Source organism: Crotalus tigris, unplaced genomic scaffold (assembly GCF_016545835.1).
Source record: "Crotalus tigris isolate CLP2741 ecotype Arizona unplaced genomic scaffold, ASM1654583v1 scf7180000017790.654992, whole genome shotgun sequence".
In the NCBI taxonomy this organism is placed as follows: domain Eukaryota; kingdom Metazoa; phylum Chordata; class Lepidosauria; order Squamata; family Viperidae; genus Crotalus; species Crotalus tigris.
In genome coordinates this window covers 291,715-309,363 of record NW_024096637.1, presented here as the reverse complement: position 1 = coordinate 309,363, position 17,649 = coordinate 291,715, and the positions used below count along the sequence as shown (strand labels likewise).

Here is a 17,649-nt window from a genome sequence, read left to right as displayed (position 1 = left end):
TAGCTGCACAATTAATGAGCTTATCCTTGAAGATTAGGATGGCTGTATAGCAAGGGACATCCTCTCAGATAGCAAATGTGCTGAGGTCGCAGTGGGAGCAATAAATTAGTGGCTATAATAGAGCAAAGTATTATTTAAAGCTGTAAGTAAGGAGTAAATGAGCAGAAAAACCCTTGGTACTGCAATTATTTTAAAAATCTGTACTTTGCTGCCACTATCTTTCACTCTTGTTATCTCTCCTTTGCTGCAAAATGAAGATAAAGTAGTTTTAGACTTGTAAATCAGCTGTACTTTGATATGTTACTCCTTTGAAATGGAAGTATCATCTCCTTTAGGAGACTGAAATCATCACAGGAGAGTCATCATCAGCCAATTAAAAAATGGTAACTAGATACTCTTCAATTGAGCTGGAGTCTGTGACTTATATACAGTCCATTTGTTTATGTAAGAGCTGCCCATGAGTTCAAGGGGACAACTGAAAAACATTAAAATGTCTTCCAGAAAAGAGTCAGCAGTATATTTTCCCAGAAAATACAGTTTTGTTGGCCTGCATGTAAGACTAAAGCCTTTCCCTTTACTAAATTCTAGTACAGGTATCATGTGGAAAAACTAAAGGCCATTAGATAGGTTTTTGAAATAGCAAATTCAGCAGCCTCTCCATTGCTTTGCTATGTCTTTAGATACCTTAATTACAACTTGGAATTATGCTCAGGGACAGAATGGGGGCAATTAAGTTACTGTACTTAGCAAACAATTAGCACACTCAGATTAACAGGCCCTGTTTTGGCCCTAGCATTCTGGAACTGTTTAAGCTGTCTAAGCCTTTTAAAAAGGCACCTCTGAGAAAAACAAACTTATACAATAGATGAAATGGTGTGTAAACAAGGAGCATGGCCTCTCCAGGAACTGCTACAGTCAGTACATTGTGTTTAGGGGTGAAAACAATTACCAAATCTGGAGTATTCCCAAATTGCAGAATACTTAGTGTTTTGTAGATAGAAACTCCTGGGTTTAATCCCTGGCATATCCAGGGAAGGCAGACACAGTTGAGATCAATTTGTAATCAGGATTGACAGTGATAGTCTAAATGGTTTTTTTTTCAAACTGAGCTCCAGGAACCATAGGATCCTTCAAAGACATGAATGGATTCCACAAGGGATTAAAGGATGGTGGGGGGGGGGGAAGCCAAATATCCTTGGCAAGAGATTATGGGGAAAAAAAAACTACCTTCAAATGCACTCAGCCATCCGCTTTTACCTCAGTGTTATAGTTTCTCTTACTGGCTGAACGTCACCAACATTTGCAAGTGTAGGGAGTCAACACCCCCCCCCCCAAGAATGAAATATTTTTGGGAATATTAAAAAGGCAGGATAGACTATTTCCCCTGAAGGAGAAATAGAGGAAAAAATCTTAAGGGAAGCAGAAACCCGCCCCACTCTCCCTGCCCCATGCAGAAACTGAGGAAGCCAGTTTTTAGAAATGCAGATTTGGTAAATCATTCAGGAAGACTGGGGCCATGAAGGCTGGAGCTGATGGGACTAGGAAAAAAAGACTCCTAAAATCTACATTCATAATCTACACTCAAGCTCAGGTCAAAGTACATTGCACAGGAACAGGCACCTCAAATACAAAGCCCAAAGAAGGTATAAAAACCCACCCACTCTCAACTCCATTTTGTCAGCTACCCGAAAAACATGCTGCTGTCACTGAAGTTTCTGGCAACTAAATAAAGAGACCTCCTTTCCAAAATGCAGCCTGCCTTCAGCTCATTTTCCTTCTGACACAACTATGCTTCACGCAAGAGGCAGCTAACTGCTGTTCCCTCACAATGTGCACCCAGACAAAGTCCAACTCCCTTCCTGCCCCCAAACTCTGACAAACTTTTCTAATTCTGCAGGAGTGATTGCAGTGAGTTCCTCCTCCTTCACTTGCATATGGCAGAATATGCATTTGTCCCGAAAGTTCCAGCCAAAGGTGGCATCCTATGCATACCTGATTCGGAGTACATACCATTGAGCTGTGTGACAATTAATCAAGAAGCACAGTTGCACCTATGCATCTGGTCAGTTGGCCACCCTAGTTGCATCCCTTCTCTCCCTTTTGTACTGTCAATCAGAGTCACCTTATCGGGGAAATGGATGGCATATAAATGTAATAAATAAAAATTGTTTCCTTTTATGCCATGACATGCCACCTAGAAACTCCAGAGAGGATAGTAATTAAAGTTCTAAAAATGTAGAGCAGGATTTTTCATATTGCTTGATGGGGTGCTATAAAGAACTGAATAGAGAGAGAAAAAAGTTCATTCTAACTCAAGCCAGTTTGCTATTACAGGTGCTCTGTCTCTTGATTAGAGGTTCTGATTTTTTTTTTTTTAAATTAACAGGTTGCTTAGACTGAACAATTTTGAAAACCTCAGGTCTGGATGGTCTTAGCTGCCTACATTCCTAATATCAAATCTGCCCCATATTCCTGGTTGAAAATATTCAGTAAATTCTGAGACCTGCATTTAGCAAGTAACTTTTCAAAATCTCATTTAGGTACTGTTTTAGGTAGAATTAGATTGTCGGCATCGGAGACAAGTCCACATCTTTAAAGACTTTCTGTGCTTAAGATAACTCTTTAAAAATGTTTTTTCTCTTGGGATTTGTGCCTGTAATGTTGGTATATTTTTTGCTTATTTTGAGAAAATGTTGCAGAATGATCATGTACAGCGGGTTCCAATATTGGGTGTGTTTGCATAACATGCTTAGGTGAGCCTGCCACGGTCTACGGGTAAGTGATTTCCCAAGTGATCTAGGTTGAGGACTGCTTACTGGAGTGCAGCTATCTTGGCTAGTGTCCAAGCCATCTTTGCAGGGTTAAGCAATTTCACAGTAAAAAATGGTAAAGCCCAGATTGTTTAATTAGTGTTAGTGCTAATTTTACCATCCCTTCCCCAAAACCACGTACCTGTTTCACCTTCTCAGCACTTGCAAAGGAATGGAAGAAAAAGCCGAGCGTGGCTAGAACAGCCCTATTAAGCAGCTATTCTAGCTTCCCATTTTTCTGTATAGAGATTGAAATACAGTAATCCCAAATTTCTCTTCTGAATTTAAAAAAAAATTGTACCCAGGATAAGACAAATGAACAATAACAAACCTTAGATACTAACTGTGGTCAAGATATTCTGCCTTTGGCCATTTTTTTCTCAGGCTCCAGGGCTACCCAATGAACTTGGTCTTATGTATTACAGAAGCACTCCATAAAATAGAAACTATGCGTTTGAGATTTCAACCTCGGGTAGATAGAGATACTGTAGATCTACACATACTATTATCTAATCTTTACTTGAACATATCCAGTGGAGTTGATCTCTCTGGGTAATTGGATCCACTGTTGAATTGCTCTGTTGGGAACTTCTAATGTTCAGTCGGAATCTGCGTTTTTGTAACTTAAATCCGTTATTCTATCTTGCAATCTAGAATGAGGAAGGTTTTTATTTACTTCTTCGGGTTTTTTTTTGGCAAGGTTTGCCATTACCTCCTTCCCAGGGCTAAGAAAGAGTGTTTGGCCCAAAGTCACTAAGGCAGCACTAGAACGCAGTTTCCTAGTTTCTAGCTGTATGCCTTAACCACTAGACCAGTGGTTCTCAACCTGTGGGTCGGGACCCCATTTGGGGTCGAACGACCATTTCACGGGGGTCGCCAAACAACGCAGTCTGCCATTTCCCCCCCCTTTTCCTTAGCTGTGCTACTCCCTTTTATTCTATTGGCTTTTGAAAGCCAATAGAATAGACTCTCGTGAATAGAGTCTAATTCTATTGGCTTCCAAAAGCCAATAGGAATTGTCCAGGCTGTCTCTGCCCTGCTGAGCCCGCCAAAAGTCCCATTCTGCAAACGGTGCTGCACCAGTTGAGTAGTCCTCAACTTACGACCGGTTGAGTAGTCCTCGACTTACGACCGGTTGGGGGGTGACAGCATTAAAAAGGTTGAGAACCACTGCACTAGACCAAACTGCCTCTTAGGATTTACTTCCATTTGACAGCTTCTAAGATAATGTGAAGGTTTATGAGCTTCAGCCTTTGCTCAAAACCAAGCATACTCAGCTTCATTGGCCTCTTTGTAAGAGCTCATTTCTAGTCCTAATTTTTGTTGATCTTTTCTCAATCCTCCTTACTGCATTGTGACCCGAATTGGGACCTAACCAAGGCCACAGGGATCATACCAACTATTTCAAGATTTAAAAAGTACACTTAATGAAACCTAAAATTACATTTGTTCTTGCTATAGTCATGTTGTGCTGCTGGCTAATATTCAGTTTATAATTTACACTAAATGCTAAAATGGAGCCCTATCCAAATGACACAAGATCCAATCCCAGCACCCATGAAGAAACAAAAACTACCATCAGCCCCTTCATCCGTTGTAATTATTAATCCACAACTTCCTTTGAAGATCTTCCTTTTCCTCTTGCCATGTTATTCAGGGGTTCTCAACCTTGGCAACTTTAAGATTTGTGGACTTCAACTCCTAGAATTCCTCAGCCAGCAAAGCTGGCTGAGGAATTCTGGGAGTTGAAGTCCACAAGTCTTAAAGTTGCCAAGGTTGAGAACCTGTTATAAGTGCTTTTTTTTTTTTAGTGGAAAACATTACAATTGTCTTTTGGTTATTTCCAGACCATTTCTGTAACCTGCTGAGATCTTCTGCATATCTATCCCATCCAATTTACTTGAAATTTCTACAAGCACTCCCTAAACCTCTTCATCCAAGTCACTGATAAAAAGTACTAGAATAGAGGATGCGCGGTTGATTTTTTTTTTCCAAGTACCCTACTTAATACCTCTGTTTGATTTGGTGAGGAATTAGTCAAAAAATAAGATTGAGAAAAGAGGTTTATCCAGAAATATTAGATCTAATTGGGGAAAGGTAATTGTATTTTATTCCAGTTGGAATACCTGAACGTAAGATTACTAGGAATAAATCTGAGATAAATTATTATTTTTATATTCCACTTAGTAACATAAATAGATAAGGAAGCAAGCAGCATTTACATGTAGTCCTCATGTAGCGACTGCCTCATTTGTTATTTTCAGTTACGATGACAAAAAAGTAACTTTGTGATCAAACCTGGCATATACAACCCCGGCATGTACGACTTTTTTTGGAAAGAATTCAGAAAAGAACAACAAAGGTGATTAGAGGCCTTAGAAGCCGTAACATATGAAGAACGATCGCAGGAACTGGGCATACCTAGTCTAGTGAAAAGAAGGACCGGGGTGACATGATAGCCGTCTTCCAATACTTGAAGGGCTGCCACAAGGAAGAGGGGGCCCACTTCTTTATTAAAGCACAGGAAGGCAAGAGAAGAAACGATGGATGGAAACTAACCAAAGAGAGAAGCAACCTAGAACTAAGGAGAAAATTCCTAACAGTGAGAACAATCAACCAGTGGAACAAATTGCTTTGGGAAGTTATGGGTGCCCCATCACTGAAGGCTTTTAAGAAGAGACTGGACAGCCATTTGTCAAGTATCCTAGATCAACAGTCCCCAACCTTCTGGGCACCAGGGACCGGTTCCATGGATAGAGGCTTTTCCATGGACCGGAGGGTGTGTGGTTTCACCTGCTGCCTGCATCCCGCAGATGGGGCTTTGCTTGTTTGCGTGGCCCGGTTTTTGGCATGCTGTGGCCCGTTGCTGGTCTACGGACCAGAGTTGGGGACCCCTGGACTAGATGACCTCCAAGGTCCCTTCCAATTCTTATTACTTTACTGACCTTTGCAGGTCTGTAAAGCAAAGGAAAGTTGAAGTAAGACTGTAAGCATAGTCAGAATTTCACTTAGCGACCACTTCATTTAATGACCATGTTGCTGGTCCCATCTGTGGTTGCTAAATGAGGACTATCTGTATATGCTGGTGTTTATGTATAGAACAGGTCTACTAAACAAAATTACCTTGCTTGGTTAAGTTCACAGGTCTTAATATTTGAAGTCATATGTATTTTTTTAAAAAAAATTCCATTTCATCAGTTTTATTATGTACATTTTCTTCGACTCAGTATCAATAGAGTGAGTTCCTCCCACTTGCACCATCAAATCTACTCCAGGACCCTTTGGAGAAGTCTGGGGATGCACAGAATAGTTGGGAAAACAGACGGAAGATCTAATGTACAAGAATAAATCTGCTTGCATATTGCTAGATCTATACATTTTATCTGTGATCTTTTGCAACAGAAGCCTTAATTTGTGCCAGTGCCCTGTGTAAATGAATCTTTTTAGCATCAGTTAAGCATCGAGTATTATTTCAGAATAATATATTTCTCTTACAAAATGAAAAAAAAAACGGACACAAAGAATTGTTAGACGTTTTATTGCAATCTTTTTCATTTTAGGAAGATCACACTGTTCACTATTTCCAGTTGCTTCTCAAGAAAATTCATGCTCAATTTACTTTCCGTGTTGCATTGTTGTCAAAAATCTAATTTGAGATTTGGTTACCTTTCTGTCATATGTTGAAACAAACTATGCAAAACTATGACTTTTATTAAAATTTGAGGTTTTTTTTTTTTAGAAATTTGCTTACCTACAAGGCAATACTGTAGTACCTTGATTTATTATTTTCTTAAAAAGTCATGACATTTTCTGCAGCACTCCAGATCTGTTAAAAGAGCTGAATTTAAACATTAGTAATGACTTGAATGATCGTTATTGTGGCACTTGAATAGAGGAGATATCCTCTGACTGCATATTGCTTTATGCTGGATAGTTGGAAGCAACATTAAATTTTTGAAACTTGACGCTGTAGTATTCTTAAGGTGTGAGACGCTTGGGGTCACGGGGAAACATGGACGTCTGCCGGACATTGCTCAACCCAAGATACAACATGGTGACTCTTTCCAAGCCTGCCAAAATTAAATCCAGTTTAATGAATCTGAAGATGGGAGTTATATGTACATATACTGAAATATTCACAAGCAAAACAAACATGAACAGACTCGCTGGGTTATTTGTGATAAATCAAATCACTACCAGATAAAGTTGGATTACATTTTTTTATAATATCTAAATTTGATTTTATAGTAAAATGGCAGGGGAGGGAATAGTAACCATTATTTTTTATCACATTAATAATATGAACCAAAGAAACAAATCCCAATCAAACAGCAGTTGTTTCTTTGCCTCATTATTCTATGTCCTGTTAGATGAAATAGAAAGAGGAACATGGCGAATAAGTGTTATGATTTCTTTTGTGATTAAGGATCTTTCACTATAGTTTTATTACTTCTTTGATAACTTGGTTCATAAGAAGAAAAGAACACAAGGTTTACAACAAAACTTTTAGAAAAACTACCCTGAGAAATAAATGATCTAGAATTAGAATTTACAAAAAGAAAAACGATCTTTAAGAGTCAGATAAAATGTCCTGATGGGTTACCTAGTTGGGTAATGAAACATTTGCAAGCAAACGACTAGATTAGGAGACTCCATCAAGGATTCCACACTCAATATAAAATGAGTGTCTGCACTTCTAAAGCACACTCATTACTTGTAAATGCAGGATATTTTTCTAAATTAAGGACAAATGCTAGAATACTCTTCATCCTAAATTGCATTCTTTCATCTGAACACAGACCAAAGTGAAAATAGAATATAATGAATATAAGCTACATTACCTATGCCGCCGCCTGCATGGGGAGGAGCACCAAAACGAAATGAATCGATATAAGCCTTAATTTTCTCTAAATCTGAAAAGGAAATATTTTATTTCAGCTCAGGGCTAATTCTAATTAGCATCATGGAAAAAGTATTCAACATAGAGGAGAGCACCAATATTAACCAATGTTTCAGGTCTTCACAAAGTTCCAATACATGTTGCTGTATTAATTCGACTATCCAATGTTAAATAGGTAGTTTGGTTTAGAGGTTCAGGCAATAGACTAGAAAGCTCTTAAATTGCTAGTGTACTTTTGCTGATTAGAATTAAGTGAAGTTTTATCTGTTTATAAGTAAGAGATGAGACATGGAAAGGAGAGTGCTTTGTTGTATTAGAGAAGATGAAAACCTATTGAAATTGTACTGATGAATGGGGAAGTTACTTCTTTATCTATCTATCTATCATTTCCTTTAATATATTTTCCTTTTTCTTTTTGTACTTTTTAATTTTTCTCATTTTATTCATAATTTTTCTTAGCTTGTGTAAGTTTTTTTCTTTGTGCACGTTAACAAAATTACTATTATTTTAAAAAAGAATCTCTTTGCTGCTGAAAGGCAAGGCAGTTTGGCTAATGTAGTCGTTTTTGTTAGGCCAACTCATAACACCACACTATGCACAGTGGCTTTTCCTAGCCTTAAAAAAAATCCGTATGATAGCTTTTATTATGTACTTTTTACTTTCTATGAGACAATCAAATATTTGACTTTCTTTGCAATATTCTAAGATGCAACAATTATCTGTAAAAATTCCAAATTCCTCTCCCATTTGTCCTGCCTTGAGTTTTGACCCTGTTCTATTTGCTATTCAACATGCTACTCAAATCATGATGTGACGCAAGGCCCAACTTTTAAAATACAGATAATATAAAAGTAAAAATTCTAATTGTGCCAAATGAACTATAGCCGGCATTGTAGTTCACACATGCTAAAGTTGAGAAATACTGAAGTAGGAGAAAAATATAGAATTATCTTTTTACAGTCACAAGGATCCATAAAAATAAGCAGTACCGGGCTCTTCTAAATAAAGAGGTACCCCTGTTAGAAATGATTTATTTAACTAATAGACCTTATGGATTACCGATGCCATGATGTGAGGCTCTTTCAGTCAACAGCTGTGGATCATGGATTCGCTGTGCCCCAGACAGAATCTCTTCTCCCCTCATAAACATATCGTAGGAGTTGGAGGTTATCTGGGGGGGGGAGGGGGGGAAAATAAATGTGACTTTGTAACCAATAGTTAAGTATGCTTCAAAGCTGGAATCTATAGACAATAAATGACATAGATAAAGGCACTGATCACTATGAGAAATGTAGCAGGAATATCTGCATGGGAGAAAATGCTGCTTGAGGCAGCTACTGCCTGCTCCAACTAGGTGTCAAACCCCACGGGGCTTGCCATTCACTGGTGGGAAGGGTGTTGTGCACCAGGGCCTACGGACGCCGAGAACCGTCCCCGCGCTAACCACTTCCACCCGAACGGGGACTGCCGTTGCCTCACGAACCGCAGCTTTGATGAACACCAGTGAGCGGACGGCAAACCGCGATGCTGCTGAGACGCCATTCCTCTCCAGTGCAGCGTTGCAGTCAGTGGGGGAGAGCAAGCGCTGTGTGCATGCGCTGGCACGGCTGTCTATCAGAGCATCAGTAGTGGACACCTTTATGATGACGTCAGTAAAGAGAACGGAGGCTCGTTTACGCTATTCAAGCGGGACGAAGGACTGCCTAGGCATTCCAAGGGGTAATATTGGGGTTGCTTTCCTGACAGACTTGGCAGAGACCGGGGTCGTGGCAAGGGTGTGCTGCAGGGGTCTGGTGGCCATGTTGGCTGCCAGCCGGGCGGGTCCGCTTCTGGGAGTGGGGGTGGACAGGGTGGTGGAGGGGCCTTTATGCACTTAGAACGGATGTTAGTCTACAGGTGGGGGTGGGAATGTGGGGTGGGGCAATCCTATATAGAGCACTGGGAGCAAACCACTCCCAGTGCTAACTTTTTCTTTGTCAAAAAATAAAGCCTTTGATGATTGCACCTTGTACCAGCATTCCTGGGTTTCTGTCTCTCTAAGGACGACAACGGACATCGTGTTACTAGAATTGCATTGTGCCATCATGGTCTCCAGGAGAAAGAGCACTCTTTCAGAACTGTTGCTGTAGTATAACTATACTAAAATGGTGGTCATTTGTTTAGTTTCGCTTTGTCTTCCTCTGGGTCAGGGGTAGGCAACCTTGTCTCTTTTATGACTCGTGGACTTCAACTCCCAGAATTCCTGAGCCAGCAAGTCCACGAGTCATAAAAGAGTCAAGGTTCCCTAGCCCTGCTCTGGATCATAAGAGTTCTACTTAACCCATAAGATCCTAACTAGGCTTAAAAACTTGCATTCTTTAATTTTATTTCTTTCAGTTTTGAAAGCACCACATATGAAGGAAAAAAAAAAAGAAAAACTCAGCAGTTTGCTTTATTCTGTGAAGATTATCCAAAAAGTAATCTTTATACCAGAGGTGGAGACAAGGCCTCTTCTTGTACTGAATTGTTTCAAGTTCACGGAGAACATTCTAAGGTCCCTGTTTCATTTTTGAGGCACAAGCCTTTGCTAAACCCCCTTTCCAATCAAGATGATGTCATTTTAGTATCTGGAAGGCTCTGCCTCCTTAAATCAATTTACTCAGAAGCTATTAAGTGAAACTCAGCCTTGCACAGTATTTCTTATTAATACTACCATCCAGTTTTTCAGTAGGAGACTCAGTATGATCCTTTTTCTTGTACCTCTTCTTCAAATTAACTTTAAAATTTAAAATTAACATAATATCTTGTTATAGGTTCAAGATAAGATAACCTTTATTGTCATTTTTTTTACTGTGGGCACAATGGCACATACCAAAAATGAAATTTAGTTGCCCGCTCTCAAAAATAAAACACATACATGACACACATCTAAACATACTATGAACAACATATGTATAGACCCACACCCCTACATATACGTAGCAAATAAATATTAAATACTGTCCATCTTGAATATATAACGGAAGGAGGAAGCTTGAGAGTTCACAAGGTTAATGCTAATATTGAGAAGATATACCATGAGATACAGAAATGACCTCTAATTTGCATAGCTGTACAAACAAGTGGTGGAGAAAAACAGCATTCCAAGTAGGTAAGATGATAGGTATATAGTTTCTTTGGAATAATAGCTTTTCTTTTTGTCACATATTTTTCACAGCTATTAGAAAGACAATGCTTAACTAAAAGGATTTTGCTTTGGACACTGAAATCACTTATTAAGAATTTCAAAACAGGATCAAAAGACTATTAAATGATGGTATCTATAGCTCTTATAATTTATTAGAAGGAATTGAAGAAACTGGTTGGGCTTTTATATTGTTCTTTCAGACCCATTTCAAAAGCTATTTTTTATTTTAAAATTTAATAAAGCAGCTGTAATAATTAATTCCAAAGAATATTGCCATCAACCTGAAGCTACTAATAGTTTACACAATAGTTTATATCAATGGTGGTGAACCTATGGCACGGGTACGCGGCACTCAGAGCCCTCTCTGTGGGCACGCGCACCGTCGCCCCAGTCCTAGGCCTTCAGCTGGGTTTTATAAAACCTTTTCGCTTTAGGCCTCCGCTGCTGTGTGAAAAAAAAAAAAAGGTTCAATCAATCAATTTCAACTTCTCGCAGGAAAAAAAAAGATCTTGCAAAGTTGGAATTGATTGATTGAACTTTTTAGTCCCACCCAGTCTGCTGTTACCACTGCAGCCACGCCACCCAACGGGCCACACCCACCCAACTGGCCACACCCAGCCAATGGGCCACACCCACCCGGCACCCGACGATGCATAAGTGGGTTTTGGGTTGCAGTTTGGGCACTCGGTCTCTAAAAGGTTAGCCATCACTGGTTTATATTATCCTAACTAAAACAGAAGTTTTACTTGGCAAACAAGATAGAGACTCATAATCTTTTCTACTTCTTTCAAATAGTATTTCTTTTGCACTGAACAAATACTAGAGTTAATATTCTCAGTCCTTTCTTACAATTATTTTATCTCAACAATATCACACACTACAATGATTCTGTCAGAGAGAAAATCTATCTACGGGATTGCTTGGAGTTGAAAAATGACTTGACGACACCCAATCAATCATTCAATCAATTAATTTTGTAGGCAGGCACAATGCACTGGGAAATAAAGGAAAGAAATACAAGACAACTAATGCCTGTGTAATATGAAAATAGATGTTTTCATTTTGGGAATGACCCATATCAGACTGCAAACTTGCAATATATTTATGGCACATTTGTGGCACAAATCCCCACATCAAATTTGCAAAGTGTTCATATTTGTCATTATTTCACAGCATTTTTTTTCAATACTGAGAGACATACTTACAGGATTTGCTGGATCAGGCATTGTGTAGAAAGGTCTTACAGCCAGTGGATATTTGTCAAGAATATAAAAGTCGGTGTCATACTGCAAATATTAATAAAATAATTTTAAAAAGAAAAAAATGGTAAAAAATAATTAAAACCTTACATTGATTTGAGACATACTACAGTAGAGTGTATACTGTGATACACAAATCACAAGTAATTTTATGTGACAAGGTATATTTATTTAAGCTTGTGTCAGAAAGAAACTCAATTTTTTTAAAGACAATTTTTAAAGACAAATTACCTTTTCCTTCACCAGACGGCCCAAGAGCTTTTCACTTGGTGTACTGAAAATAAACAATCAGATGTAAACAATGTTGGCTTTTAGCAAGAATGTCTCTAAGGTATTACTGGGTTTGTGTTGTGTGCCTTCCAAAATATATAACTGAGATCAAATGTTTATGATTAAAAATCCATTTACAAATTTGGATTAGGAATAATGGGGAACCTTCAGATTTTGTTGAAATAGGGCGTGGCAACCTGACCAGTATGCTCACAGGTGTTATTTCTTGGCACTCTAGATCAGGGCTTTTCAACCAGCGGTATGAGTACCACCTGTGGTATATTGGCACCTGGCAGGTGATACACGACCATACCAGAAAAGTGGTAGTGGGGGAGGGAAATGAGCTGAACTGGTGGCAGCACCGCACAAGCCTGAGCGAGAGATAGCTGGAGCTGCAGGGCTGTCAGGACTCAGCGGAAGTGCCAGGATCAGCGCTTCTTCGGGGCTGTCAGGGCTCAGTGGAAGCATCAGGATCAGTGCCAGGCTCCAGCTGGAGCTTAGCGCTGATCCTGGCGTTTCTGCTGAGCTCAGAAGAAGCGCTGATCAGCTGGAATGTTGCAGCATTTCGAGGGTCTTGTGATTTACATTCAGATGCTTAGCAACTGATTCATATTTATGACGGTCACAATGTCCCAGGGTCATGTGAAGTGACCAAAACCTGCTGCAACCACCCAGCAGATGGGGGGAATAAAAACCAAACACTCCCCACCCCACCCCTGCTGCCAATCCTCAACAGAAATGCTCACAACAATGAAAACCTCGGACAGGAGAAAGAGCACCGCTGGGTGGGCAGGCAGGTGTCTTGCTTGACTGTAGCTTGGGGGGCACTTTTTCAGTGCCATTGTAACTTCGGACAGTCACTAATCGAACTGTTGTAAGTCAAGAGCTACCTGTACTTCATCACTTTTTTCCTTTTTTGGGGGGGGTCAAGTTTTTGGCACCTTGCTAGGCGACTGGTGGTACTCGGATATTGCTATATCCTAAAAGTGGTACAATGGGTGAAAAGATTGAAAAGCCCTGCTCTAGATTACTTGCTTCCCCTGATTTTTTTTTTAAGTCCTTCCTACGGCACTATTTTTTCCTGTCAAACACCAGTACAAGTATTAGCCATATCAGGTTCTGCTGAACTTTTGAGCTGAGGCAAGATCAACTAGTACGGCTATCCGCTCAGAACATGTTTAAACTTTGAACCAGAAAGTACTGCCGGAGGTCCTCATAATTTACAGAAGATAACCAGTAGCATTTTGATAAATGAATTGTTTGCTTCCCAAAAGTTCAGTTTGGAATTGGTACATGTATGTTTCGTATAATTCATGGTTTGATCAATTTAGAAAACCCTTTGGTAATTCTAGATTTGTTTTAATCTTATTCTCTGGAGATCTATCCATGCCTTGGGATGTGGAGATCATATTGTTACAGGGGAATGATGTGTCATTTTATAGAGATTTAAAAGTTTTTCTATTTTCTGCAGCGATGAGCAGGGGTAGCCAATTGCTAAATCCAGAAATAACATCGGAGGATTCCCAGGAACTGGTACCCTCTTGCCAATAGATGGCGCTCCCTCCTTTTCCCTGATAAAATCGTACCTGAGGTCGTCTTCATCTCCCATCTCCACTCCAGCTTCCCGAAGCATAGCCAGGGCCTCCCGGTACTCCAGCCTCAGTGTTGGCTCCAGGAACTTGAATGGCTCACATGGAAACTGTTTGCACACTGTCTGGATTTCAGTCTGAAACCTGTGTGTAAAGACAAAAGGCTTTTCAACATAGCCAAGCAGAAAACAAAGAAGCATTGCCTTTCATTACCACAAGAGTTCACTCTGTCCCTGTAATATTTAAGACTCAGTTTATTGCTTTCCTGCAAGGAAAAATAATGTCTTGAGATAAGGTGACCGACATTTACACTGTATATGTCAAAGCATTTACTGGACAATCTGATGTGCTAAAGGACTAAGCAAGTTAAATTTTACAAAAGTTATTCTCAATAAATTGAGCTTCAAGCATTAATCTGAATAAAGGCTGCATAAACAAAAAATAAATGAAGAAAGCTACTCTTCTTTCAATTTTATTTTAATCCATACACTTGAGGCTATGGTTTTATATGCCATGGTCCTTTTATTTCAAAATTTGCAGTCTGATTTTCCAAGGTATGCTATAAAAATATAATGCTGAAGTAAATTTCCAATAATTGCAATGAATATGAAGAAATATATAGACACAGGCTACATATTGAGTTAAATTTTTTAAATAATTTAAAGTATTTTTTTAATATTGAAACCTAAGAAAAAGACAATGGGTTTCCAACTGAAGTCGGGTACTGATTACTATATGGATACATCTGTTAAGATTTCTTTGCAGCAATATGGAAGTGGTTTTCTACTGCAGCTTTTTAGGCATCTTTGATTTCTTAGTCTAATTTTCTGTTTATTTTACCTCCCATCCATCTATTTCACTGGATAAATGGTCTCCAACGTTCTTTGATAAAGAGTAATCACTATGTGACTCCAACATTTGGCAGCTGAGGTTCACATCTTGTTGATTAAACACTTCAGATACTGTTAGATCTTTCTGGAATAGTGGTTGCTGCAACTATGAACCAGAACAATGCTTTAGAATTCCTCCATTACAGGTAAAATAAAAGGTAGCCAGAATATTTGTTTGAATATGTGTAAACTGTTATTCATACTACTTTTGAAACTCTCAAGTTTTATCTTATTTTCTAAATAACGGTAGTATAAAAAACTTTTTTTTTTTACCTTTCTTGGAGTCCCTTGAAAATCTGCACCAAGATATCTGCAATCTCATCCACCACCTCATGATAATGGTAATTAAAAGCCATTTCAATATCCAGACCAACAAATTCCGTCAAGTGTCTGTGAGTATTAGAATCTTCTGCTCTAAATACTGCATGAGAAATATACTTTTACAATTACAGTATGTTAAACGATTCTATCGATGCAATTAAAAAAAACCCTGGATATATTACAACATCCATTGCTATTATGAATGGCTCTAATATGAAGTAAAATTCTATTTCCTTGAGAGGAACTCCTCAAATCCCCAAATGGAGAACAAATATTTATGCTAATCTTACATTCATGTCAGGCAAGAAATAAGAATCAACAAAAGCAATATTTGAAAGCATTACTTTTTTTAAAAGGCTACCATCCAATATGACATAAGAAAACTTGCAACTTAGGTCACGTGTATTTTCCTTCCTTTTCTAACTGCATCTGGTCCTGAGGGACTTCCATCCAAAATACATCTGAATGAGAATTCACTATCCCAGCAGTAAGACTAATGAATATTACCAGGAAAATACAAGTGGAAATCTTCTATAATCATTTTTAAGGATTGATCTGTCATTCAGTAATTGCACATGCTTTTAGTTTGTCATTTGGATACCAAGCAAAAAATGGCATAACAATTAGTGTGTCTGAAAGCATGTAGGGTTTTGGTATACTGCTGCCAATTTAGCTCAAGTTAGTTACATACTGAAAGCGTCAGGATCAATAGGATGGGTGAAGGATAATATTGGTTTGGCTTACTAATATGGGTTTACCTACAAAATGGAGAACATAAATATTTTGTATGCATTACGTAGGGCTGTACTGATTTCCAGCAAGCTGCTTATAACAAACTTCTGGCCCCGCTAAGCTTGTAGGTTTGCAATAAATTCAGTAATGGTTGAACCATGCCAAGTACAGTCACTTTTTTTAGTGGAATGTTGTATGATATTCTAAGAGCCACTAGAGAACACTATTGCGCTGTCCATAAGCCAAATTTCAGCCTGCAAACTCTGTGAAATTGTCACATTGATTAGTTGTTTTCATGACACTTTCGTCTGTTAGCAAATCAGACAGGAAAAGAGGTTGCAAAGTTAGCGCTTGCATAATTATGAACATTCAGGATATTCTTGCTCCAGAGGCTTTAACAACTGCCTTTCAAACAAAACACTTCCTTACCTGGCCCAATGCAGAAAACCTTATCAAAGTCAGCACAAATACACATCTGCTTGTAAAGCTGAGGGGACTGTGCAAGGTAGGCACTGCTTTTGAAGTAGGACACAGTGAATACATTGGCACCACCTTCACTGGCAGCTGGAAAGTAAAGCAAGAGCAAATGTGGTGACACGTCTTGAACAAGGTACATCATGATAAAAATAAATGGTTTTCTGCCTTTTTATAGTTTACATATACCTGGTTTCTTCCCCTTACTTTCAAGGTAAAAAAAAAACAACCCAATCTAGTGGCTATATGTGGCCTGCCAACAAACCTTCAGTGGTCCCCAGAGGTCACTGTGAACAGGCAAAATAAAAATAAAAATGGGCTATTTTATTTTTTGGCATTTTTGGAATTGGGAGCAACTAAAAGGATCTATTTGATCTATTTCACCCCTTAACCTTCCTCCCACAAACCTTTGATCTGGCCCTGCCTACTTTGGGAATGCTGCCTTCAACATTCCACCCCAAACCCCAGTGCAACCCTCAAGCCAACCCAAGTTAAGCCCTCCTACCCTACTCCAAAGCTCTGGGTCAGCAGGTCAAGTTTCCCCCCTCGCCTACAACAAAGGGACTTTCGAACTCATTCCTCAATTGGAATCTTTCACTTTAGCAGAGCATCCAAGAGCATCCAAGCTTATTTCAGAAGAGCAGGAAACAGCAACAGAAACGCAAGAGAGGAGATGAGGAGGAAAAGGAGGAATCACAAGACAAAGATCTTGCAATTTTTAAGGCTACTCACTGCTTTGTATGACGGGCAGTATTGAGACGGACAGGTAAGTTCTATAGACCAGGTTAGCATATAGACTCTTCAATGCCACCCACTGCTCTAACCCCACAGGACTTCTTTTATATACTCTCGATATATAAGTGTCAGTTTCAAAGATGAAAACGACAGCAGAAGAAACTAAAGAAGGAGAATTTCTTTCCATACCATACTTGGGAATGGAAAGTGTTTCAGCTTTTTTAATCAGCTACTGTTTCAAAGGAGGCAGCAGCAACTTAAAAAGAAGTGCTAATGAGCAACCAGGCACTTAAAATAAATTCATACTGGCTACTGCAGAAATAAGATTTCCCCAAATTCATGTGTTCGATGTGTGAATTCTGAATCTATTAATGTATCGAATGCATACCAGAAATAATCTTTGGAGTCTGAATTTCCACAAACCCCTTATGAATGAGAGTTTCTCGAAAAAGCTGACAAATACCAGACTGGACACGGAAGACAGCTTGACTAGTGCAGGTCTG

At 39.0% G+C, this 17,649-nt stretch overlaps 1 protein-coding gene across 1 annotated transcript in view; it reads right to left on the bottom strand.

Annotated features, from left to right (window-relative positions):
* Positions 1 to 6,332: 6,332 nt before the first annotated feature.
* The window catches only part of DARS1 (aspartyl-tRNA synthetase 1), a 57,964-nt gene continuing 46,647 nt past the window's right edge, over positions 6,333 to 17,649 (bottom strand). The window contains exons 8-16 of the mRNA XM_039342343.1: positions 17,535 to 17,646; positions 16,367 to 16,501; positions 15,158 to 15,305; positions 13,992 to 14,138; positions 12,367 to 12,409; positions 12,082 to 12,162; positions 8,770 to 8,881; positions 7,652 to 7,723; positions 6,333 to 6,880 (exon numbers count right to left, since the gene is read on the bottom strand). Coding sequence (XP_039198277.1) covers positions 6,789 to 6,880; positions 7,652 to 7,723; positions 8,770 to 8,881; positions 12,082 to 12,162; positions 12,367 to 12,409; positions 13,992 to 14,138; positions 15,158 to 15,305; positions 16,367 to 16,501; positions 17,535 to 17,646 — 942 coding nt within the window. The 3' untranslated portion in view covers positions 6,333 to 6,788. The remainder of the gene's footprint in view (positions 6,881 to 7,651; positions 7,724 to 8,769; positions 8,882 to 12,081; positions 12,163 to 12,366; positions 12,410 to 13,991; positions 14,139 to 15,157; positions 15,306 to 16,366; positions 16,502 to 17,534; positions 17,647 to 17,649) is intronic.